General features: G+C 40.0%; 2 protein-coding genes across 2 annotated transcripts in view; both read left to right on the top strand.

Annotated features, from left to right (window-relative positions):
• Positions 1-10,864, top strand: part of HSPA12A (heat shock protein family A (Hsp70) member 12A) — an 84,962-nt gene extending 74,098 nt beyond the window's left edge. The window contains exons 8-12 of the mRNA XM_038411538.2: positions 2,321-2,407; positions 3,032-3,136; positions 4,128-4,386; positions 5,057-5,160; positions 6,459-10,864. Of these exons, the coding sequence (XP_038267466.1) occupies positions 2,321-2,407; positions 3,032-3,136; positions 4,128-4,386; positions 5,057-5,160; positions 6,459-7,093 (1,190 nt within the window). The 3' untranslated portion in view covers positions 7,094-10,864. The remainder of the gene's footprint in view (positions 1-2,320; positions 2,408-3,031; positions 3,137-4,127; positions 4,387-5,056; positions 5,161-6,458) is intronic.
• An 8,125-nt stretch (positions 10,865-18,989) lies between these two features.
• On the top strand, positions 18,990-24,810 carry C7H10orf82 (chromosome 7 C10orf82 homolog). Its single transcript, XM_038411762.1, has 5 exons — positions 18,990-19,047; positions 20,150-20,371; positions 21,865-22,051; positions 24,013-24,113; positions 24,656-24,810. The coding sequence occupies exons 1-5, from the start codon at positions 18,990-18,992 to the stop codon at positions 24,808-24,810; spliced, it is 723 nt and encodes a 240-aa protein (XP_038267690.1).
• The last annotated feature ends 868 nt before the right edge of the window (positions 24,811-25,678 follow it).

Consider the following 25,678-nt stretch of genomic DNA (forward strand, 5'->3'; position numbering starts at 1 on the left):
AATAAAATAGCATGTCTTATTTATCTAGGTGAAATAATATTTAGCCACCACAATTTTAGCCCTGACCATGCCACAAAGACCCTGATGCAGGTTTATTCAATAGTACCCCAGGTAAAATTTTCACCCTGGTACAAAGCTGTCAAGAGGCTTTGCTCAGGGGTGTCTCTTAATGGGCAGGAGGACAGAAGCATCCCTTCTGTGCCTAGACCACAGAACTTCTTCACAGCTGGAGCTGGAGCCTGAGTAACTGTGCACTCCTAAGCAAGCAGTTTTTGGCTGGTGCAACCATGTATTTGTCAATGCATTGGTCTTGCCTCTGCACCTGCCGTCTGGCTGCCATGTTTATTCAGGATGGTGCAGCCCCTGCAGACCACAGTTCTTACAGAACACAGGGTGCAAACCTGTATGTGGGTTCACACATTCTGCCCCATCCTCTGTGTAGCTGAGCCACATGCTCAGGACCTTCCGTGACCCCTTACTTGGGCTGCCAGGGGATCTATCCCTATGCAAATGAAAACATTTTCTTGTTTGGTTAAAGGGAGTTACAGGACTGGGCTGTTGAGCAAAATCTGTTCACAAAGTCATGGGATTCTGTCAAAAGTCTTTGTACAGTTATCTTTCTTTACTTAATGAGGTAAAAGTTGGTATAGACGAAAATTATTTAATTCAGTTAGAATTAATAGAAACAAGGCATTGAGTGAATTTATTTGGGGTTTTATCTAAAATTCAATAAAAGCATGGCAGGGACCCAAGCAAAGCTGAGAAGAGGTCAAGAAGGAAAATCCTTTAAACATAAACAGAGAGAAGCATTTCAAGGACTATTTTAGTGCTGTGTAGTCAAAACAAAAGTTGTACTCTTCAGCATACTGAGGATAAATTTGCATTAGGAGAGGAAGCATAATCTAACGGTTAAAGGAATGTTTCTCAGGTCTGATCCAATGCCTTTTAAAATCAATGGAAAGGCTCCCATTGACTTCAGTGGGTATTGGATCAGGCCCTTCCTTGGATTCGATCCCTTGTTCCGTTATTGACTCCGGTGTCACTTAACCTTTCTGTGTCTGCTTCTCAACTTGTAAAATGAGGATAATATTATTTGCTTGCATCACAGGAGAGTTGAGATTTTATTCGTTGGCTTTTGATATCCTCTTGATATCCTCAAATGGAAGACACTATAGAAATGTAAAGTAGTATTATCATTAGCTAGCAAAATATAAATGTCTTCTTATGTACAATAAATGTACCTTTTTTCTAATTTTAGATAGAATTTTTTTAGATGAAACAATATTTTGCTATACCATGGAATGTGTCTGCATTTTTCTGTAGTATCATATAGATGAGTGAAAGTTACGTTGGAAATGATTTAGTAGTCATTTAGTTGCAGAAGCTGGGTTTAGAAATACTTGAGTAGAGACACTTAGCAAATCACATTACATATTTTAAATGTCTATGTGGAGATTAATTTTCATAAAATGCATTATTTCTATAACTATGTGTTACTAGATTAGACTTCATTTTTAAATCATATGTCTTTAAATTGACCTATGCTGGTATATGCAGATATGTAATGGGCCAAATCCTGCAGGTCCTCCATCATTATTGCAAAAGTCTAACTGGAATCCAGTGGGAGGTATGCCTGAGTAAAATGAGCAGGATTTGCTCCTACGACCCAGGTCCATAGCACAAACCTGACAAAGGCCAAGATTTTCAGAAATAACTAATGATTATGGGTGCTTAAATGGAGATATTTTGAAGGGTCCTAATTTTTAGAACATACTGAGCACCTACCCTCCAAAAACTGAGCTCCCTTGAGGCATCTCATCTTAAGCAACCAAAAATGGGGGCACCCAAAATCAGTAATGACTTTTGAAAATCTTGGCCAAAGTGTCCCTTCAATTCCTAGACAATTTTAAAGTCAATTCTTGACTATTTATTATGCGTCAAGTATGCCACCTACTGGCAAAAATGCATCTTGGCATTTCTAGAACCAAAAAAATGTGTCTGTGTGTAAATATTTCATTTTGTTAATTTAAAAATATAATAAATATGTATTACAAAGAAAGCTTTTAAAGAAATCTTAGAGGAATATTTGAAATCCAATTATTCTAAGTAAAGAATAGAATATCTGATATTTTTTTTTCCAGAACTCAGTTTGTAAATTCCTAATTCTAGTACAGCAGTTTTTGTTCATCTGTTTTGTTAGAACCTTACTGAATGATACATAGAAAGCTCTCATTCTGCTTGTGCTTGCTTCCTGCACTGTATGTTATCAGCTTGTTCCTGCTTTCTTATACTTAGTAATTTTCTCTGTGTCAATGATTAGCTAAAGAACACATACGTCGTAATCGGCAGAGCCGCACCTTTTTGGTGGAAAATGTCATAGGAGAGATCTGGTCCGAGTTGGAGGAAGGTAGCATCCTTTTGTGAATTATTTTTGCTCTTGCGGGTTTTATATTGCTGGCAAAAAACTCACAAACCTTTCCCATACATTTATTATGTGCTTTTGGTATTCTCAAAATGATTGTATTTTCCTTTAAATTACAGTGCATGCACTGCTCTTAGTCTACAAGACTGAGCTAGAATTTTGCATGCTCTAGAAAAGCACATATTATTAAGTTGATGGGTTATAAAAAGGACGAACCCAGATTTTAAAATACAAGCCAGAGCATAATGTCCTCAGAATACATCTTGTAAGTAAGCTGGCACTGTAACATTTCTGCAGAACTGTTAACGCAATGGAATGTACACAGATGGCATGCACAATTCCACTTATCATAAAGATACATTCTCCCCACATGAGTGCTTAAATATGTAACATACAAGTTTCACTTCCATTATAAATCACTGCAAATTATTCCATTAGGAACTGCTAATTTTCAAGCCAGATGTCCCCAGTACACATGTTCATGGCTTTCTGCTCGTGATGATGACAACATTGCCCGCAGTATTAGTATTTAATATTGCTTAAGTATTAGTAGATTATTGTGTTGATGCCGATGAAAATGATTAGATGCTTGATCCTGTTGCTTCATAGGTGACCGGTACATAGTTGTTGACAGTGGAGGAGGCACAGTGGATCTCACTGTCCATCAGATCAGGCTACCTGAAGGACACCTGAAGGAACTGTACAAGGCAACTGGTAAAATTACATTATTCACTACTCATTTCACTTGTATAGTACTTGGAGTTTGATCTTATACCCTTACTGCCAATAAGGATGCTGTGATTCAAAAGGTCTTGCTAATTTCAGGTGATTTCTGAACTGCTAGTCAATAGATAGTGTTAAATAACATTCTGTATATGTTTACTATGAGAAAAGTAAAAGTTCCTTTGAGAAGATAAGAGAGAGTGTCAAACTCTTACTCACTCTGGCTCATCGCCAGCATTGGTCTGACTTCCATCACTCACACGCTAGCCATCTCTCCTCTCATTTAATCTCTCATAGGTCATCTCTAAACTGTGGTGACCTGCCTGGGCATTTAAGTGGTCACTATATGGCTGGCTGATAGTCAAAGCAAAAGATTGTTGTAAAGTCCCACCAGGCTATTAACTGAGTGATTTGTTAGCAGAACAGTATTCTCCCGCAGATTCATGTAGAATCACACATGCACCATTAACTTCCAGAGGTAGAGCACCGAGATGGGTCCAGCACCCGGATGAGAAAGGTGTGCCCCTATCTCAAATCAAATGACATAGTGATTGGTCCATAGCCAGGAAGTAAAATTCAACGTCCCAAGTTAAATTCCCACCCCCAACTCCAGATCCAGTTGAGCTTTGCCATTAGCTACCTGAGACAATCCCTTAGTTGTAACAGCACCCATGAAATCCTGGGTTGTCCTCTTCTGTATGAGTCCTGAACTATCAGCCGTGGTGACTCCAGTGTCACCAAAGAGGAACCCAGCACATGTCTTTCTCTGTGCAGCAGGGCAACTTATTCATGAACACAAGCTCCATCTTGATCTCCTCATATACAAGAGAGTGTTTCCCTGACAGTGAAAATACACTTATCATACTCTGGATCATTGCATTTTATCATCCGCTTTGTCAGTATGATCTGGATTTGTGTATGATGGGCTCAAATTCTAATGAGCAATACAATATGTTAACGATATGTTTTGTTTCTAACACAGGTGGGCCGTATGGTTCTGTAGGCGTGGACTACGAGTTTGAAAAACTCCTGTGTAAAATATTTGGAGAGGATTTTATTGAACAATTTAAAATCAAGCGTCCTGCTGCTTGGGTGGATCTGATGATAGCGTTTGAGTCCCGTAAAAGGGCAGCAGCCCCAGACAGAACCAATCCACTGAATATCACTCTGCCTTTCTCCTTCATTGACTATTATAAGAAGTTTCGAGGTCACAGCGTGGAACATGCTTTAAGGAAAAGCAAGTAAGTAGGCAATTGAACCTGGATAGATTCATAATTAACTACTCACTGCTGGAAAGAATAATAATTAAAATATCCTAATTACAAGTAGCGTAATAGATTGTAGTGAGAAAATGTAAGCTAATGATGGGAAAATCATACTGCCTCAGATACAGTTACCAGAAAAGAAAGTTATATTCTAGCTTTTCTTAAGAGTTTTTTCCGTAACACTTGCATCCTTCTGTAGACTTCTTTCTGCGAGTTCCACTAGACCATCTTCATTTATATGGCACCATTTCCTCAGGTTCCACACTGAGACAGTCTCCTGTATTTCTGGCTATATTCAGTGCTGCTAAGAATCACCTTCCCATTTATCCGATTCTGGGCTGACCAGAAACCACAAGAGCTTCTGGTGTAATTTAAAGAAGCCCACACCAACTGTAGCAGTTCCACAGAGAGTTTCACCCTTGACACACCCTGGACCCAGCATGTCCTTCATACAGTGGGTTGCAGGAGCCAGTGGGTCACAGCTGTTGAACTTAGCTGGCCATTTTACGTACTGCAAGTGACATGTGCTTAATGTAGAGGCTGTAAATCTGTGAATTTCTTATCAGCCATGTCCTGCTGCTCAAGTGTTGTCTTACTCTTAACATTAGAACTCATTTTAACAGCCTCCTTTGCTCTTTTGTTGCAGTGTGGATTTTGTCAAGTGGTCCTCCCAGGGAATGCTAAGGATGAGTCCAGATGCAATGAATGCCCTTTTCAAACCTACAATTGACCAGATCATTCAACATCTTAGTATGTATCAAGATGTCATGAGTCTGTGACTGGACGTAAATTGAAGTTTGATTTATCCAAATACTCATCTATCATAGCTCCCAAACTGGGAATTACGTTTAATGGGGTCATTTGACCGCACGAATAGGGGGTGAGGAATCTAATTCCCCCAAATTACCCCAAAAATGACTATCAGGGTTGCTCCAAGTCAGCTAGTATCTTAATAGATATTTTTAGCTATTCTGTAGCTGTTGACTAGGCAATCCTAAACCCTAAAGCTGCATACATTTTATTTCCTCTTGAGCTTTCAGGAATATAAATCATTAGAAGATTGAAACCTAATTAATAGTCAGTATCCTTTCTTTCTTTCTCTTTTTATTATATCCCAAGCATTAATTTGGATCTTGTCTGAAGAATATTTGGAATATAGTGCCCAATTTTGGGCATCCTATATGAAAAAAAATCATAATTATATTAGAGCACAGCATAATAAGGCAACTAATATAAATGCAGCAAAATAGTTTATATATGAATAGAAAATGAGAGAACTAGGATTATTTTGTTTTGACAGATAATTGAGATGGCATGATTGAAGCGTTTAAACTAGTACGGGTAAATGTAACATTAAACTTAATCGATATGAGTTTTTTGGATAGATCAGACCTAGAGAACATAGGTTTAAGTAAAGAGGGAACATATGTAAGAAGGATTTAAGGAGGTATTATTTTGCAGGTGGAATATATTTCAGTTGAGAAGGTAGAATCAGAATTATTAATATATTTTAAAATTGGATGATTATATGTAACGTAATAAAGTGAGCATTAGTCAGTTTTGCCTGGGAATACCTGGCTGCTGTCATGGATGTCACGAGCTGATGGGGAATATTTCATCTAGCAGGCTTCCCTCTCTGCCCCCAGACTGTCTGTTGGATTGGTTTGCACAGAAATGTGCCCGCTTTCATCTAGCAGAAAAAATAAAAATAAAAATATGGCGTAAGAGAAAAATAAGTTTTTTAAAATGTGTATCTGGACTCTACTACTTCAAAATTTTCTTCTGTTTTGAGAGCACCTCAGGCACATCCTCCATGTTAAATACAGGACATTTCTCTCTCCAAACAATAGACTCTTTCAGAACAAAAGACACTTTGGAGGTGTCACAGAGTTATGGAGCCATTGCAGACACATGCCTTCTTTCTGGTCCTATGTGTGGATATTTGTGATGGGGCGCCCATCATGTCTCTTGCGAGATTATTTCACAGTCTAATCGGTTTTGCCATTAAGAAGTTTTCCTAGCTGAGCAGGCTTTGTCTCTCTGTTTAGGTGACTTGTTTGAAAAACCAGAAGTAACCAATGTCAAGTTTCTGTTCCTGGTGGGTGGATTTGCTGAAGCCCCTTTACTCCAACAAGCTGTCCAGAATGCTTTTGGTTCAAAATGTCGAATCATCATTCCTCAGGATGTGGGCCTCACTATCCTCAAAGGCGCCGTCCTTTTTGGCTTAGACCCCGCTGTCATCAAAGTGCGACGTTCCCCTCTGACCTATGGGGTGGGGGTCCTGAATCGGTTCGTGGAAGGAAAGCACCCACCGGAGAAGCTGCTGGTTAAAGATGGCACACGCTGGTGCACTGATGTCTTTGACAAATTTATCTCAGCCGACCAATCTGTAGCTCTTGGAGAAACAGTGTCGCGCAGTTACACGCCTGCCAAGCCTTCTCAGTTGGTAATAGTGATCAATATCTACAGCTCAGAGCAAGATAATGTCAGTTTCATCACTGAGCCCGGAGTGAAAAAGTGTGGCACTCTTCGTCTGGATCTCACAGGAACTGATACTTTGGTGCCAACTCGGAGGGAGATCAAAACGCTAATGCAGTTTGGGGACACTGAGATTAAAGCCATGGCCATTGATGTTGCCACTTCTAAAAGTGTCAAAGCTGGTATTGATTTCTTAAATTACTAAAAGTCCCCTCCTACCGTGGTCCAACTGTGAGCCTATTATTTCACTGTTCCATTTTCTGACTTTCATATATGACACAATCCACTTGAATTTCAACAGGCTAGATAAGAACAGCCAATAGGTAGAGATATATTAAGGTTTATTTTCCTCTTAAATGGTATAGTGAGATTTTCAAAAGTCCTAAGAGATTTAGGAGCACAAGTCCCATTGAAAGTCAATGTTCCTAAATCACTTAGATGCATTTGAAAATCCCACCTCTATTAAATAGTACAAACTTGTCAGGTGCTAAAGATTAAGCTGAAGATTCCAAAATGGTTGCAAAAATTTACCTACAGGATTGTTGTGGGGATTGGTTATTTGATCAGCACTGTCTTCTGACTATGAGAACACATCACTTTTTGGCAGTGTTCATTTGTTTTAGGTATTTTGGCCAAATTTTTCCAAATCTGTGTGCCTAAAGTTAGGCTCCTAAATCTGTATTTAGGCACATAAAGAATAGAGACCTGATTTTCAAAGATGTTGACACCCACATCTCCCACTAACTTCACTAGGAATGGACAATACTCACCAATTTGAAAAAATCAGGACTCTTCTGTGTTAGGGGCGTGTCTATGGATTTAGGAGCCTAACAGTAAGTACTAAGATTTGAAAATGTCTGCCTTTATTTCTAAAGCTCTTATTTATATAAAACTGAACAGCTGTTACCCTGGTTTAGATTTGAAAATTCTCTGATAACAAAGAAACTTTCCATTTTAGGATTTTTTTTATCAGCATTAATCTGAAATCTATTATTGCATTTTTTGACAAGTTAATCCACTGTTTTATCATTTTGGAAGAGTACTCAGTTGAGGACTTCCCCAGAAGAGTATACAAGTGAAAAATGGAAAGTTTTCTGGATCAATAATATAAATTTTAAAGTAAACATTTTAGTTGAACAAAATATATTTTGGAAGTGTGCTGCACAGGCAGTAAGTAATGTGGGAGACAGAAAACAAAAGCCCCAGTTCATCAGTGAGCACCAGCCAGATATCAGAGTTCAATGCATGATCAGGGGTCTGTCTGTAATGCAGGCAAAATACACTACTGCCTGTGGTGTCACCATGCTTTCCAAATGATACTGCCTTACTAAGATGTTTTCCAACACTCACACAACTGGAGCACCGCAGCTCCAGATAGGGCAGTTTTCATTTTATAAAAAACTATGGATGAGCCAATTCTGGAACCCTGCATCACCCATGAATTGGGAATCTCAGATTCAAATCCAGACCCCCATCCAATCTTGAGGGCTTGGACAAACCTGTAGCATCAGCTGAAAAAAAATTGATATTTTTAATACTTTTATCATTTTTATTTTAAACAAGGCTGCCCCTTCTCCTGCTGCAATGTATTACACTTTCAAGACATTGAAAGGTTAATTATTTACCGGAACCCTTTTCCTTTAGTTAAGCATAGGTTAAAACCATAGAAGCCATTACTGACGGTTTTTGAAAAAGGAAGCTTTATCAATCACTTTAGTAATTTATGCCCCAATTCTGCACTTCTTACTTGAGGATACTGCTTAATTGGGATTTTGCCTAAGAAAAGAGTGCAGGATTGGGCTCTTATATTCTGCCCTTGAATTCTTTGTCTCTCTCTCGCAGAATTCCCTAGTAGAATGTGAAAAAAATGTACTGAATTAAATAAAAAAGGGACTGGAAAATGCTAGTAACGTTATCTGGCTAGGTGTTTCTTATAGAGTTACAAACTGCTTGCTAGCATTGTTTCCTGCTGTTTGCTCTGCTTAAAATGTTAAATATAGGATTTCTTTTGGTTGCCTTTCCTGGTTTACAAATAAGAGAATCTTTAAGATGAGTTATGAACAATATAATTTTATGTATATACAATATTTAAATACTGTACAGACTCTTTCTTTCTACAGTGCTATTTTCTTGTATAAAAATGATCTTCGCCTCTGTTGATTGCATTCATCTGTTAATTTTAAATAACACAGTTTCTCACTCAGCTTTTGTAATTATAGGCTTTTAAAGATGGTAAGATATGGAATGTGTAAGGCTGATCTTATAATAATGGGAGAGCAGTGTTGGTGTGTCAGAGAACACAACAGTCTTCCTGCAATGCAAATCAGACCAGTTGAGCATACTATATAGACATGCTAGTCAATTGCTGGGGTTTTTGTTTCTTGTTTCAAATGGTCACCATTTCATTTTCAAGAATGCATCATAATAATGAATGAATTTTCCTGTAAAATATGTGAAAATTTAGAACTTATGCCTTGAGACTTCAGATATATGATAGGTACTTACCCACCTACCTAGGGAAAGCTATGTATCATGACAGATCCAGGCTATGCCAGCCTACATGAGTTGTGGATCTGGCCCAATACTTTGTCTAATAGTGCCAAAATATGACTTGCATAAAGAAAAGCAGGTTTAAGATCCTTACATCCAATGTTAAATTACGTGGGTTCAATTCTGCATAGACTTGTAGCCTGCAGAACTCCATTGATTTTAAAGTACTTACATGGCCTTAAGTCAGTGCAGAATTAAGGCTAATAATGCCTTGTTACATGGATGCAATACCCATTGAATGGAGATCCAGCTGGGATTAATTTGTCCCTTTATTTGTGAGTGTTGCTTTCAGCATGTCAGCAGTGAATGAAGGGAGCTCTGAAGCTCCTCAGAAATGTAGCTCCTGAACAGCAATGATTCTCTGCACATTTTATATTCACCTTTTAAAAGATTCAAACTTGATCCAAGCTTTTAGTTGTTTAAAGATTTTGTTGTTGTGAAATGAGAAGAGTTTCCACACGTTTGCACCCCACCTTCCTCTTTCAATCTAATGGGAGTACTGTAAAACTTATTTTCCCAGAACTGAGGATTGCTGAGCAAATGACCACACAGTCATCAATTCATTCCCTTGACCCCCCCCCCAATAGAAAGTCTAGCCTTTTAGAATTAGAACTAGAATCTTACACTGCAACCTTTTAGAATTAGAACTAGAATCTTACACTGCAACTACATGCTGTAGTTTGTAGCCCTTTTAAACAATTTCAAAATATAAGTGGCATATGGAAGCCCATTTTAACAACATGAATTGAACCATCTGTTAGGCTTGTAAAACTGGTATCAACTTCAGTAGGACAAAAGTTTCTAATTTAATTGTTTATGGAATAGACATTCAAGTGTATTCTGTAGCAAATTTCCTGCAGAACACTTATCAATAGGCATTTCAGACTACATTGTGCTATTTTAAGCGAACAAACCCTCCAGTCCTTAGGCAAAACTCCCAGTGACTTCAATGGAAGTTCTGCTTGGGTGACAACTTGAGAGTTTGACCTAAAGTTGCTTAGCTCTAGTTTGGAAATTAGCAGCTTGCTGTGGTTGAGTCTGATGAATGTACAATGATAGTAAAGACAGCATGTATCAGTATTCTTACACTGATTTTTATATACAGGAGATTGAATGCGTTATTATGAGAACGCCTAATTACATATTGCAGAGATTTAATAGCTGAGATAAGATGCATATTTATACTACAAAGTGGCTTAAATGGATGAATGGCATAAAAGTTGTTGGGCATAACATTATAGTACTCACCTGCTTGGAGTATTCTTAAACTATATTATAAAATATCAGTCATTGTGGTCTTGTTCACCTCTCTGTGCAAGATAAATTCAAATTTCACCAACCTTTGGAGCAGTTCAAAACTTGTTAGGATTGTACCTGAGTACTCTTGTGTCTTCAAAAGTGTCCAATAAAATACAATAAAGCTCTGGATTTTGTGTGGTAGAGTGTTTTATTACTGTTCATCTTTGGTTTTAATGGAAAAATTGTTACAAAAAGTATTGCAAATGTTTTTAGAAAGTAGCAGGTTTTAGCATAGATTTAAATATACTTCTCCTGCATTTGCTTATTTTATTAATGTGCGCAACAGAGCAAAGATGGCATAGTTTACATATGTTGTAGATTATTAGGAGACTCCTGCTGGTTGATCCAGCTCTCTCTATATTGTTAGATATAGCTAAGGCATAAATGGCTTTGTAATGCCAAAAAGCAAATTATGCACTCTTGTATACTGCAAAGATATTATGAACAATGAGAAAGTGCTGGGAAATGGTTGGCAGCACAATTAGAGAAGCAACATTGCCACGGCTTATGTATTTTAAGGTACATAATTACACAACCTCAAGATATTAATTTGAGTTGGCCTCAAGCCTCAGAATTCAGATCAGGATTATAAATATCCCCCAAGTTCAGTGGCTGTTTGTATCTATTTGTATTTGTACCCAAATTCGGTGGCTACAGTTTTGATTTGGACTATTCTAAAGATAGGGTCCAGTCGCAAAATTGTGATTCAGTTCTTGATTTGGAGTCTGAGTATTCTAAAGCTCAGGTCTGCTGGTTTGATTCAGGCTGATTAACTCAGAACATATTTTCAATATTTTCTTTGTACCAATCTGAATTTTTTTGCTGTATTTTCAAAACAAGTTTGAAATCTTGCTATTTATACAAGGCGACAAAAATGAGTTAGCGCTCCCATAACAGAAGATACAGCCGTTGATTCTCTATTAGGGCTGAGTTGTGCTCGGACATAGTGGAGAATGGCGGCTGGAGGTACTTGTTTGTAGCTCCCTTACCCTTGGCCATCCAACCCCACTGGAAGTTGAAGCAGCAGGGAGCTATTCTAACTACTGCCATTAGGAGAAACTCCATTATGGAGCTCACACCAACAGAGGAACAGGCACAGAGGTGGGGCTCCACCATATCTCCTCCTGCCTCTGACCCCATCAGCTTGCCCCAGGCCTACTTACTCCTCCTTATGCTGAGGGATGGGGATGGGGATGCAGCTGACATAAGAGCTCTTGGGAGATGCAGTCCAGCCCGGAAGCACAGTCCATAGAGGTCAGTGCGCATGGACATGAGGCTCAGCAGGTGAGGCAAACCCAGATTAATGTCAAACTGGCCCAAAATTAAATGTTTGTTTGATTCCACAAACTGAAATGTTTCGATTCAGATCAAATTGAGGGGGAAAATATATTTTGAGGCACATCAGAATTTTCTCACAGGAAATTTAAATGTTGTGAAAACTGCATTTTCCATTGAAAAAACATTCTGATAGAAAATTCCCAACCAGCACTAGTAAGCAGTATACATAATTCATCTTCAGCTTTTCACTGCCTCAAAGGAACATGACAGTGTTGTCCTTTCCCACAATTATTTTAGTATTAGCTCTAGAGCCCCTCACTGACACAGCTAGAAAACGCACAAATGTTGTAAAAGGGGTAAATCCCAAAGCATTGTGTCTACTAATGTTAAATGATTCTATAGAATCACTGTCACCTGCTTTGGTGATGGGGTCCATGTAAGAATTTACTGGGATTAGATAGATCATGGAAATTTTAGATGTTTGCACTTGGTCTAGTTATAAAATTAACTGGGTTAAAACAGGAATGTTGACATTCAAGCTTTTAGAAAAGGAGTACTTGTGGCACCTTAGAGACTAACAAATTTATTAGAGCATAAGCTTTCGTGAGCTACAGCTCACTTCATCGGATGAAGTGAGCTGTAGCTCACGAAAGCTTATGCTCTAATAAATTTGTTAGTCTCTAAGGTGCCACAAGTACTCCTTTTCTTTTTGCGAATACAGACTAACACGGCTGCTACTCTGAAACCTGTGATTCAAGCTTTTGTGAATGGAGAACTTCAAAGCATTTGTTCTAAACCTTGCTTATGGAGCTCTTTAAACTCAAACAGATCATTTTATAGGATATATTGACTAAATGTATTGGACTCTCAACACTTTAGGCTGCACTTCACGTAGATGAACTATGTCTGTGCAATATTTCTGCTATAATTCATTTCTGTGTTTATACTGGGGGACTGTACCTTTGAAACAGTGGATAACACAGAAAGCGACCATCACTCATTTCATTCAGTTTTGTCTTCAATTAGATGATAATCGCCAGCTGGATTAAAATACAGTAAAGATATTTGAAAAAGAATCCATTAGTTAACAAAATTCACCCATAATGACCATTTCTGTCGTACTTTGAAACAGCATTTGGAAAATAATATTTCACAAGCTAGCACTCTGGTCAACAATCAAGAGGCATACTGCATATAGGAAATGTATCAAAATGACAATGTAATGACCACCCCATAGTTGAAGGATATATTTTGCTTCCTGGTTACTGCCAAGGAAAGTGTAGTTATTTGTGTTTTGGTGTGTTAGTGAGTGTAGTGGATGCAGGTGTGTGTAGCATAGGTTGTGTGCTTGTTAGAGGGTGTAGCACAGGCTATGAGTGAGGTATACAGTACAGACTGTTGTTGGGTGCAAGTGGACATAGCACAAACTAGATGCTTGTTAAGCCCTGTGCACAGATTGTGAGGGGGAGGGGTGCAGTACAGACTGGATGCAGATGTGTGTGTAGACTGGATTGCATGTTCGTTAGGGGGTATAGCGCAGGCTGTGTGTGAGTTGCGTGTGAAGTACAGGCTGTTGGATGCAAAGGTGTGTGTAGCCCGGATTGGGTGTTCATTAGGGGTGTAGCACAGGCTGTGTGTAAGTGGAGTGTGCAGTGCAGACTATTGTTAGATGGAGAACAGTGCAGCCCACTTTGGTTGTTGTAGGAGTGTAGCACAAGTTGTGCGATCGGTTGAGCAGTGGAGGAGGGGGTGACGGTGTGTCACAGGCAGAGAGCAGATGCTCTTTGGGGTTACAGTGGCAGTTGTCAGTCCCAGGCACAAATGCTACCTAGTTCTTCTGCTGCCCCGCTCTCTGGGGCTTGGGGCTAGGCCCTGCTGGGTTATTTCCCAGCACAGCTGCACTCCCAGCCCCCGCTATCCCACCCTGGCTGGCTGAGGTCACAATGCCCTGGCTGGGTGCAGGGACTAGAGGTGGCAGCTGTCTCGGCAGAGCTCATCCAACTGTGGAGCCTAGCCAGCAGCAGGAGGCACCTGGTGCATTTGGACCAGGGAAGAGCTCTGGGTAAGGGGCCCTGGGCTCTAGTATTGATGCCCAACCCAGTGCCTGTTCCCCAGCCCAGTGCCTGCCAGCTGCCCCCTGTAGTGCAGGGCCCGAGCCTGCTCCCACTGGGAGCTTTGCAGGCACTATAGCAGCAGCAGGAAGCCTTGATACCTTCAGTGCAGGGCTGGGTGAATGCCGGTTGCCAGGGGAATCAATGACAAAGCCCCACTCTGCTTTCAGTGGAGGGTGGCTTCCCCCATGGTCCGTTGCGCCAAGCAGTGAACATTCAGTTCCAGCCGGTGCTTTTTATTGGGCTCCTTAGCTGTGACTTGTTATGAGTGGCCCATCTGAATTTCTCTGAGCTTTTTTATGCCCATAGCATAATCAGCAGTATACTAGCTAATATTGACTTCCAGAGACTACTAGCTACAGCATACTAGATGGTAGTTAAAAATAAATAACTAAAAGCCTGGTGGTGTTATACTTAAACACCTCCTCAAAGTAGATTTGTCCCCCTAAATATAATGCCATTTTTACCTGCACCCTAGAGGCTTGTGAATGAAAGTCCCAGACAAGGTATTTTAATTACATAGAAAAATCCTAAATTAAAAATTGTAGGCTGGGCTAAGACCCTGGATCCTGCAAACAATTCCTCACATCTCAGATTGATAACTCTTTGATGCAAGGACTCTCATTTACTGTAAGTATGTACAATACTTAGCACGATGGGACCCATGTCTAGCCAAGACTCCTAGGCATTACCACAATGTTACTATGGATAATGACAGGTTTCAGATTAGCAGCCGTGTTAGTCTGTATCCATAAAAAGAAAAGGAGTACTTAGAATCATAGAATCATAGAATATCAGGGTTGGAAGGGACCCCAGAAGGTCATCTAGTCCAACCCCCTGCTCAAAGCAGGACCAAGTCCCAGTTAAATCATCCCAGCTAGGGCTTTGTCAAGCCTGACCTTAAAAACCTCTAAGGAAGGAGATTCTACCACCTCCCTAGGTAACGCATTCCAGTGTTTCACCACCCTCTTAGTGAAAAAGTTTTTCCTAATATCCAATCTAAACCTCCCCCATTGCAACTTGAGACCATTACTCCTCGTTCTGTCATCTGCTAAATTTAAATTTATTAGAGCATAAGCTTTTGTGAGCTACAGCTCAATTCATTGGATGCATCCGCTATAGCTCACGAAAGCTTATGCTCTAATAAAATTGTTAGTCTCTAAGGTGTCACAAGTACTCCTTTTCTTTTTATGGATGCAGACTAACACGGTTGCTAATCTGAAATCTAAGATGCCACAAGTCCTCCTTTTCTTTTTACTGATAATGATAATGTGTGTCTGCAGGATCAGGCCCTAAAGCTGCAGGCTTTCTAGATGACATATACAGGCTCTCTTAAGTATTATTATAAACTTTTATTTCCCTAAATTACCCCTATAGTTTAGCTCAGATGAGTTTTTGTACTTTGATATTTTTCATCTAAGGTGCACAAAATGATTTTCATACAATATGACTCATTACAACAAGCTGTCCTCCTTTGTCCTATCACCCCAGAGGTGTTAACTGCCCACTTCACCTTGAATGGTTTCTTGCAACATGTTAAATCTTTATGCTAAATAATCTGTTCCATCTTGCATTTAGTAGTGACATGCTGACCAACTTTCCCAGACCTGAGAAAGAGCTCTGTGTAGGTCAAAAGCTTGTGTCTCTCACCAAGAGAAATTGGTCCAATAAAAGATATTACTTTGCCCATCTTGTCTCTCTAATATCCTGGGACCAACACAACTATAACGCCACTGGAAATTTAATACAATATCTAATTCAGTATCATCTTAGGTATAGGGGTCACTACAGTGGAACACATAGGCACCGACCCCATGGGTGCTCCGGGGCTGGAGCAGCCACATACGGAAACAATGGTGGGTGCAGAGCACGCATCGGCAGCCCCCCTTTCAGCTCCTCCCCACCACCACAGCGCCTCGCACCTGCTGGCGGGCCCCGACATCAGCACCTCCCCCTGCCTCCCGCCCATCGCAATCAGCTGTTTCACAGCGTGCAGGAGGCTGTGGGGGCGGGGGAGGAGGGAAGAAGCGAGAACGGGGCACTCTTGGGGGAGGGAACAGAACTGGGTGGGAAGAGGCAGGGTGGGGCCTTTGCGGAAGGGGTGGAGTGGGGGTAGGGCCTGGGGCTGAGCCGGGGGTCGAGCAGCCCCCAGCACTTTGGAAAGTCAGCATCTGTGGTGGAACACAGCCGCTGTTTACAGCCAGTGTTGAACGTTTCACAGCAGCAGCATACCACACTTAAGGCTAGGAAGAGATGAAGAATATACTGTCCAATAGAAAGAACAAGGGCAATATTTTGATATATTAGAATTTAACCCATAACTCTTACAGAAATTGCCTTGGGATCCTTTCACCTTTCCTTCCTCAAGGGTTGGGTTGTGTGGCTGTGCCGCACCAGAGCCGCACTTCAGAGTTGGACAGATCGGCAGTGACTCCAGGATGCATAATCTATAAAGTACCCCTGGGATTACAAGAACTACAAGCAAATAAGCTCTTACTTAAAATGTGATTGTCATTGTATTTCCATTGACTTTAGTAAAGTTACTTCTGATATACACAAGTCACAAGTAGACCTGTCTATAATGTGTATGCACTGATATCTACTCAATACATTATGTGCTCATACAGCTCCATGCTCAGAACAGCACTGTTCCCTCACAGGTACTTGTCACTGGTATTTAAGGAAATTACGCTGCTAGTGGTGGGGTTATATCCTGACTTTTCACTTCAACATCCATACTTAGTTGTGGCATAAGGTACTATTGAGCATATACAAGGATGGCAGAAACAGGCCTTTATTGAATAACTGAAGGGCTGGTATTTTCTAGTCTATACCTGACCCCACAGCTCTTACTGCTAAACAGTTATTCCTAATGTGTAGCTGACACTTTAATTTCCTTACCTTGAGGTTGTTGCTCTTTTTCTACTAGCTTAGGGGGCAGGTCCTTTCCTTCATTTGTGTTATTGCTATGTTAATTTTACAGAGACGCTGTTAGAACTTAAGAACAGCCATAGTGGGTCAGATCACTGGTCCATCTAGCCCAGTATGCTATCTTCTGACACTGGTCAATGCTTCAGAAGGAATGAACAGAACAGGGCAATTATCGAGTGATCCATCCCTTGTTGTCCGGTCAGTCAATTCTATCAGTCAGCGATTTAGGGACATCCAGAGCATGGGGTTGTGATTCTGAAAATCTTGGCTAATAGTCATCGATGGATCTATCCTCCATGAATTTAACTAATTCTTTTTTTAATCCAGTTTTACTTTTGGCCTGGCAATGAGTTCCACTGGTTGACTGTGCATTGTGTGAAGAAGTATTTCTTTGTGTTTGTTTTAAACCTGCTGCCTATTCATTTAATTGGATGATCTCTGTTTCTTGTGTTATTTGAAGGGGTAAATAACACTTTCCTATTCACTTTCTCTATACCATTCATGATTTTATAGATCTTTATCCTATTCTCCCCTCAATTGTCTTTTTTCTAAGCTAAACAGTCCCAATCTTTTTAATCCCCCCTCATACGGAAGCTTTTCCATACCCCTGATCATTTTTGTTGCCCTTCTCTATACCTTTTTCAATTCTAATACAGCCTTTTGGACATGGGGAGATTAGAAGTGCACTCAGTAGTCAAGGTATGGGTGTACCATGGATGTATATAGTGGCATGTATTGTCTGTGTTATTATCTATCTTTTTCTTAGTGGTTCTGTTATCTTTTCTGACTGCCACTACGCATTGAACAGGTGCTTTGAGAGAACAATCCATGTGACTCCGAGATCTCTTCCTTGAGAGGTAACAGCTAACCTAGAACCCATCATTTTATATGTAGAGTAGAGATTATGTTTTCCAATGTGCATTACTTTGAATTTACAATGCTGAATTTAATCTGTCATTATGTTGCCCAGTCACTCCATTTTGTGGGATCTCTTTGTAACTCTTCACAGTTAATGATTTTGAGTAATTTAGAATCAGTTGCAAACTTTGCCACCTCACTGTTTACCCCCTTTTCCAGATCATTTGTGAATATGTTAAATAGGACCAGTCCCAGTACAGATCCTATATTGCAGGTATCATTCCATCTGTCCCAAGAGGTATGGCTTTTCCCTGGTGTACCATTTCTTCTGACATGTCATTACAATTTTTTGGTCCAATTTCTTCAGGTTATTTTATAGTCAGGAATTTGATCATGGTGGAGATGTCACTGTCATCTAGATTTCCATTAAGAAAACGAATGGAGGCACAGTGATCACCATTAAAACCTTGTTGATTTTGCCTTATGTAAATAGAGAGAGTTACCTCAGTGCAATATTTGCAGCTATACTTGTAGGAAATACTGCAAATACAGAAGTAATATTAACTTAGGCATGATCTAAAGTCTAAATATAATTTAGCTAAGGCATTACCTCAAACAGCAGGCTAGGGCATAAGAGGGCTATGTACATATTTCAGAAGTGTAAAAATAATGTATGCATATCCGGCCAGTATTTTCCCTGGCACCTTAATGTTCCTTTCCAGGTTTCTTAATTTAATTGCACAAAAAACTTTGTGATTTAGCTGTATATTTTTCAAAATTCTATTGCATGGCATTGCTTAGTAGAAAAAGTGAATATTAAAAGAGAAGTATAGTATATTCTGTTCTTGATTACACTGGAGTAATGTTATTAAGTTCAGATGGCTGCAGTGAAGTTACTCTGAGTTTACACCAATGTAATAGATAACCTGAATTTGGCCCATTAGCTGAGTTTTAAGATAGCCTAATATTTATTCTTAGTAATGTAACAGATATGTCATGAACTGGCTTAACTGATATTAGGATATAAGTTCACGTATAAATGTCCATTTTCTTTCAAATAGGTACAGAGAGAGCATGAAACCAACTCAAAATCCTGTGGATGTGTGCAATCCTCTGATATCTGGATACACAGGTAAATAATGTGTTTGGGCCACATCCTGACCTCCTTTCTCAGCTTTAAACCCAACTTAACTGGCCCATAGAGGATTCCCCTACATCATGGAAAATCCTCTGGTGACAAAGAGCTGCAATAGCAGCTACCATATCATGATCCTCTGCTCTATTTTACCATAGGAATCAGGCCAAAACCTGGCAGCCCTGGAGTTGGGGGAATGTAAACATGCCTTAAAATCACCCCCTCCCTAGACTTTCAAAATGCACAGTTCAGCTGATCTGGAGAATTTGGACCACCAGAATAGTAGCTTTGCATTTGAATTTACTTTCTTGGATTAGTTCACATAAGAGCTGGACCTGATCCACAACATTTGGATCCAGAACTAAACCATCCCAATGTTCAGAGATAATTCAGAACCAGGATATTGGCTTATCCAAACTTATAGAGTTTGTGGTCAGTTGCAAAGTTCAGACTGACAAAATACAGTTGGAAGTGGGGTTTTCTTTCAGACCCATCCAAATTAAATCAGATTCTTATCTCTATTTCTTTAGCATTTAATATAGTCATAATAGATTCCAGTTCAATGTTAACGAAATAAGTAGTTGTGCTATACACATCTATTCTTTATAATGAAAATAAGTTATTACATGGTGAAAGTCTGCTTTGGGGGTTGGTCTCCCATATAAAAGACCTACATCTACTTCTTATAATTCAGGAGTTCATTTTCATACAATTTCCAACCAAAATGAATGATCTGAAACTGCATTTTCAAAGCATCATGTAAAAGAAGGACAATAAAAAAAAAAGCATTTCAAACCACCCTTCAAACTGACGTTTTGGTACAGTAAAGAGAATTGCTGTTAGCAGAATTGATATGTCATAAGGGGATTGATTGTACTTTCATAGCCCTTGTCAAAATGTGGCTTGTTTCTATGGTTATAGGAGATCACTGTGGTTGTAACCGTCTATATAATTTCAGTGTATGTGTATAATGTGAAGAACTAAGAATGGCAGATAATGTTCTATGGTTGTTTGATAATTTCACTCTGTCTGTAAATGCTTGCAATATGTTCCATTAGATTTTGTGAGCTTTTAACATTTATTCTGCTTACTCTTTTAGGCTATGTCCCCCAAAGATTCTATAGAATTGGCACTACTTATGGAGATGACTCAATGGCATGTATGACCTCATTCCACAATGCTACTCAGAGAAGCAGAGACACAAAGAATGAGCTGAGATACATAGCAGCCACTACACCCAAACTTCCATCTATTTGCTCCAATGAAGATGTTTTACAAGCACTTTATGAATATAATTATAAACACCATCCTTATGTGCTAGGTACTGTATTGAAATTGTAATGAACTTGATTTCAGCAAAACATTCAATTAATGTTACTAGTACAATGTGAATTATAATTACAGTCTTCAGGGACATAGAACCAAATTTTACCTTCAGTTGCTAGCACATTGCTCTGATTTCTGGGGGAGTTACACACATATGCATTCATTAACAGAATGTGGCCCCTATATCTTTCATTTCTATTCTAAATCTTGAGGTTTTCTCAAATAGATGTGTTTATATTTAAGGGTAGAGTCTCATCTTCATGTGAAATGTTAAACATGGATCTTGCATCAATTGTAATTGTTATCCATAAATCCTTCCATAAATGGGGTTCCGAATAGACTCATGCAACAGCACGCTCTCAAATTGTACTATTATCTAAAAAACTGAAGCCAATGTTTTCAAACCTGGGGCTGCCTAAACCTAGAGTATAACCAACCTGCTGTTCTGAGGGGCTAAGCGCTTGCTGCCCTGACTGACCACAGTAGAAACTACAAATGGCCACCATCCCTGAAAATCTGTCATCTTATCTGGGTATCTAATTTTAGACACTCAGATTTGAAAATATTGGCCTGCCGTTCTGGGGCTTGATTCTGCCACCTTTGAGTGAGAGAGAGAATTCTTAAAGTAGTCTTGAGGAAAAGCAAAACTTTTTCATTTGATCTTGTGACTCATGTGGATCTCAGGATGTCTCATGTATCCTGGTTTTGCCTTCAGCAATAGCTTCTTTCCAAATCTTTCCTCGGGCTCCTCACTCTGGGTAAGTGAGCCCCTTTTGTGGTTCTCCATGATTCATAGACTGTGAGTATCCATGAATTCGAAACACCACAGCCTAAACACGACTTTTAGTGCTTTGACCCTAGCTGAGCTCAAACCCAATTGCCCGTCATGGATTCCTAACTACCAGCCGCCGCAAGCTAGCATTTCTCATCTGATCCAAAGCGTTCCAGGACCAGGACCACGCTGTAAAAGATGTTCAGAACTTCCTCCTGCAGTTACCTTAGAAACCCCAATGTCATCAGATAGAATGTTCCTGAGTGATAGTTCTTAAGTCTGTAACTAGTGCCTTTCTTTCTATGTCACTGAATAGCAGCCAGCTCTGTCTGAATGTGGCAATCCACAAAAAGACAACATTGCAGTTTAGAATAGAAAGTTCAACTGTGTCCTGTTGAAACTGCAAGGCATCTTTCAGCAGGTAGGATGTAATTTCCTGTGTTGGAATTTTGACAGGCTATGGCTACTAACACATATTTATATGAATGAGATTATTCCCTACTTAGGCATTGATGCAAACCCCATTACATTCAATGGAAAGACTCTCAGTGGGTTCAGTGGGCTTAAGATCAGGTCTTTAATGACCACTGGCCAAATTCTAAAATCCTTTCATAGCCTGAGGAAGGACTGATTCAAAAATGAGGTAAATATAAGCAGATATTTTCTTGGGCAGTTGGGTGTAATTTTGAGGTGGCATTTATTTGATCATTTTGCAGGGACTGTAATAACTAAGAGAAGTTTACTAGAGCCACCAACTCCTGGTTGGACTGGGTTTGTGCCTAGAGCAAGGGTCACGGAACTGGGATATGGTGTTCGTTACCATGAAATGACAAGAAATTGCTATCAGGATTTTAAAAACTTAAGAGATCGGGTCTGCTATGATCCTACCAGCAATTTCCACAGGTAATTTTATACTAAAATACATCGATTGAAAAATACTATATGAGATGGTGATGATGATGATGTTTAATTGGATGGTGGAGTAGAGCAGTCAATAAATATAACCTCACCAACCACTAAAGCAATTAAAGGGAGTAGGACAGGTAACAGGCTTACGTAGACTTTAGGGGCTCTCCTGGGGCATGATTGTCAGGAATCTGTGTACCACAGCATTTATAATATAAAGCATACTTTTTTTGGAAAGACTGCAGTGCACTGTGTATTTTTCATAACTGTATTTTAAAAGCTTCCTTATCTACAAGAGGTACTGAACATAGACAGCACACAAGAACTGCTGTACACAGAAGGACCTTGTCATATTTTGGTTATGCTGATATTCAGACCTTTTCTGTTCACCACTTGAACCACAAACATTTTTTAAAAAACCTCATTGTGTGAAGCCCTGATGGTAATCTTTTTTTCAAGTATTTCCAGTACATCCTGCCGCATGGTGGATCTAAGGCCTTGCCTACAATAACCTCAGGAACTGGTATAGTTTAACTGGTGCAAACATCTAGTGGATTTTCACCAGAGCATCATTATTTGCTCCAGTGAGGCATATACCAATAGCTGAAAGGTCAGTGTAGAAAAGGTCTACATTCTGCAGCCTGCGTAGGACTGAAAATTCAGTGTTGATAGGAGGAAAAGCTTTTGGGAACCTCGCTTTTAATCCAGAAAAGCACATCAAGTGGCTGCTTATTTCAGTATTTAATTTAATTTAATAGAACATCTCTGATTCTTTTTCTACTTACCTATTATCTATTTGCATTGCCAATGAAATTTGTTTGCCTCAAAATTTAGTGTTGACAAAGCCTTAGCAGCTGTCAGCAAGAGGCAATGAGGGCTTGTGAGGGGGAAGACAAGTGAGCTGGGCTTTTGTCCCTGGGAGGGCAGGAGAGTTGGTCTGTACCACTATAAGCGGAATGGGCCAGGCCTCTTACTAACTAGGAAAGGATTTGGCAGTGGAGCAGGGGGAAGAGTGTGGCTATGAAGACTTGGGAGTTTGAAGTGCCACAGAGGGGTGGTCAAGGCATCGGAAACAGGGTTTTCCCTTCCCAAACTTGGCAAGAGGGAGTATTTCCCTTCTTCCCTCCTCCCACTGAGTGAGAGATGCTGCACCTCTGCAGGCAACTTCCTTCTGCCTCCTGCTGATAAGGAAACACACTGACCTCAGCACATCCATTTTCCTCCCAGTACAGTGCACAAGCCAAATTATGAATTGGTGTTTCCTACACACACACACAGCACCCCACAGATATGTCATCACTGAGCATGAGCTAGCACTTGCTGAGGCTGTAATTGAGGTTTTGCACTATACTGTGAGGAAATCTAATATGTTGTGTGCTGAGAGCTTACTCATCTGTTGGAAAGCGTAAGGGACCTATGTTCACAATTCCCCCCTACACAGCCTCATCCATACACCCATTTTCCTCACAGGTATACCTATGCACCTGGTGACGCTGATGGATTTGCATGAGTTTAGCTGAGAGCAGAACTTGGTCCAATGAATGAAATCCTGTCCCCAATGAAATCTAAAGGAGTTTTACCGTTGACTTCAGTGGGGCCAGGATTTTAGCCAATTATTCTAAGTAAGGTTCTTGTATTTAAGTGTATGGTTTCAGTCGCGATGCTATAACAGTCTCTCTCTATTGATGTCAGTTGGATCCCATATTCCATGCACACACAAAACTCCCTGGAAAGGCAATGGGTGTTTGGGGTGTGCAAGGAACACATGAGTGTTGTGGGCATGTGGGGAATGCCTAATGAACAGAACATTTACAGTTGGAAGACAGCTACGGCCATGAGAATTAAAAATTAAGTCTGATAGTTATGTGAAACATGAGGACATGTAAGCAAATTCTGAAACTCTAGAAGTTAACTTTTGAACAGGATACCTTCTGAACTGCAATTTTGTTTTATTTTAGAGGCAGAACACATGAAGTTGAAGTTAGCAAAGTTCCCAACACATACCAAAGATTCTACAGGCCTGAAGGGATGCTGCCAAAATACAGTGGTCATATTCCACGTAAGAATTTAGAATTTCTGTCCTTTAAAAACATACGGTTGCTATTGACACATTGCTCTCCAGCACTGATTTATTATTTATTTATTTGGAATGTTATTACTGTAGCCAATAAGAGTGCCTGTTCAATGCTCTGGGAGCCCTTGACAATCCTTTAAAAGCCCATCTAAATACACCTACCATGTCAAGATTAAATAACCCTGCAGCAACATAAATATAACAAAAATGAGTTAACCACCTCACAAAGTCCCTTCTCAAGTCCCACACAGTCCCTAGCCTGCCTCACCCTGTCATCCATCTCCTTACAAGCAAGGTAGAAAAGATAAGCCTTGCAGCAATTTGTGAAGGCTAGCAAACTTTATCGGTTGCGGACAAAGTGGAGAAGTGAGTTCCAAAGGTTCAGGGCTGTAATGGAGAACAGCCTGCCAACCATTCGGTCTCCTTTCTCTTGCACCAATGAGGCATAGACAACCTCCACTTACTGCAACAACAGCAGTATTTCATGGGACTTTAGGGATTAACCAGTGGACATTCGTTTCTTGCAGATGAACATCTTGTCACTGGGAAAACCTTTGGAAACCTGTGCAGAAGCTGCTCGGTATGCACGCACATGGAGGAGTCCTATGGTGCACATCTCACTAAGAAACGTAATGCCACGTTGAAGCTCCCGAAGAACTTGAAATGTAACATGAAAAATTGAAATGTGCGGTGATTTGGACTTTGGCATTGATAATTAAAAACTACTGAAATACTATCTGAGATGTGCATGTCATTAGGTTTGATCTCGGCACTTAATGCTATGTTATCTGAGATGTGCAGTGTTTTGGATAAATTTCACTTGTGAGATAAGTATGAAAGTATGGTTATAAACCACAGTGTGATTCAGTAGTTATGAACTTGTCTAGATCAGTATTGCTAAAGCATTTCCCCGAATATTCTTTAGCATAATGCCTGGCAGTGCTTCAGCATTATTCAGTTCTTGGGTTTTACTGAAATAAGGGTATTGAATTTTTGGTCTGAAGTGCAAGGACTGGAAAGAAAAATGCCAAAGAGCGAAAGGAATCAGTAACTTCCAGAGTGACCCGCTGGGAAGGGCAGGGTACACTTGGCTACACAAACAGGATTTAAAATGTAGTTTGAAACAGCATATCCCAAACTTTTAGAAGCTGAGTCCCGTTTCAGGAAAATGAAAGCAATCACGTTCTTTAACCAACCCCACATATCTTCATGTCCTTTCCACACTCCTCCCCACCATGGCACATGCTTCATGCTGCTTTATGGAAACCCTACCTTTTGGGAAACACAACCTTAGAAAAAGAAGGTGGTGGGAGGGGGGCAAAATACACCAGCAGATTGGGTTAGAGCCAATCATTTAAACCTTATTGTATTCAGAGTTGATGGGTGTGGGTGGGAATCATATGCTTTCTTGTCAAAAACTCTAAGCATCCCCATTTCTCCCCAACTCCAGGCCTCAAAGGGTCACTATTTTTCAGCTCTTATCAGCATATTCTTTAAAATGGTGTCAACAGCTGGTGGCCTACCTACACTAGGGTTTCCAACATTGCCAA

Source organism: Dermochelys coriacea, chromosome 7 (assembly GCF_009764565.3).
Source record: "Dermochelys coriacea isolate rDerCor1 chromosome 7, rDerCor1.pri.v4, whole genome shotgun sequence".
Taxonomy (NCBI): domain Eukaryota; kingdom Metazoa; phylum Chordata; order Testudines; family Dermochelyidae; genus Dermochelys; species Dermochelys coriacea.

Bases quoted from the DNA above. Each gene is read 5' to 3' on its own strand.
- C7H10orf82 (XM_038411762.1), top strand. From the start codon at position 18,990: ATGAAACCAACTCAAAATCCTGTGGATGTGTGCAATCCTCTGATATCT. The intron at 19,048-20,149 runs GTAAATAATGTG...TTACTCTTTTAG, and splicing joins TCTGATATCTGGATACACAG to GCTATGTCCCCCAAAGATTC. The intron at 22,052-24,012 runs GTAATTTTATAC...GTTTTATTTTAG, and splicing joins CCTACCAGCAATTTCCACAG to AGGCAGAACACATGAAGTTG.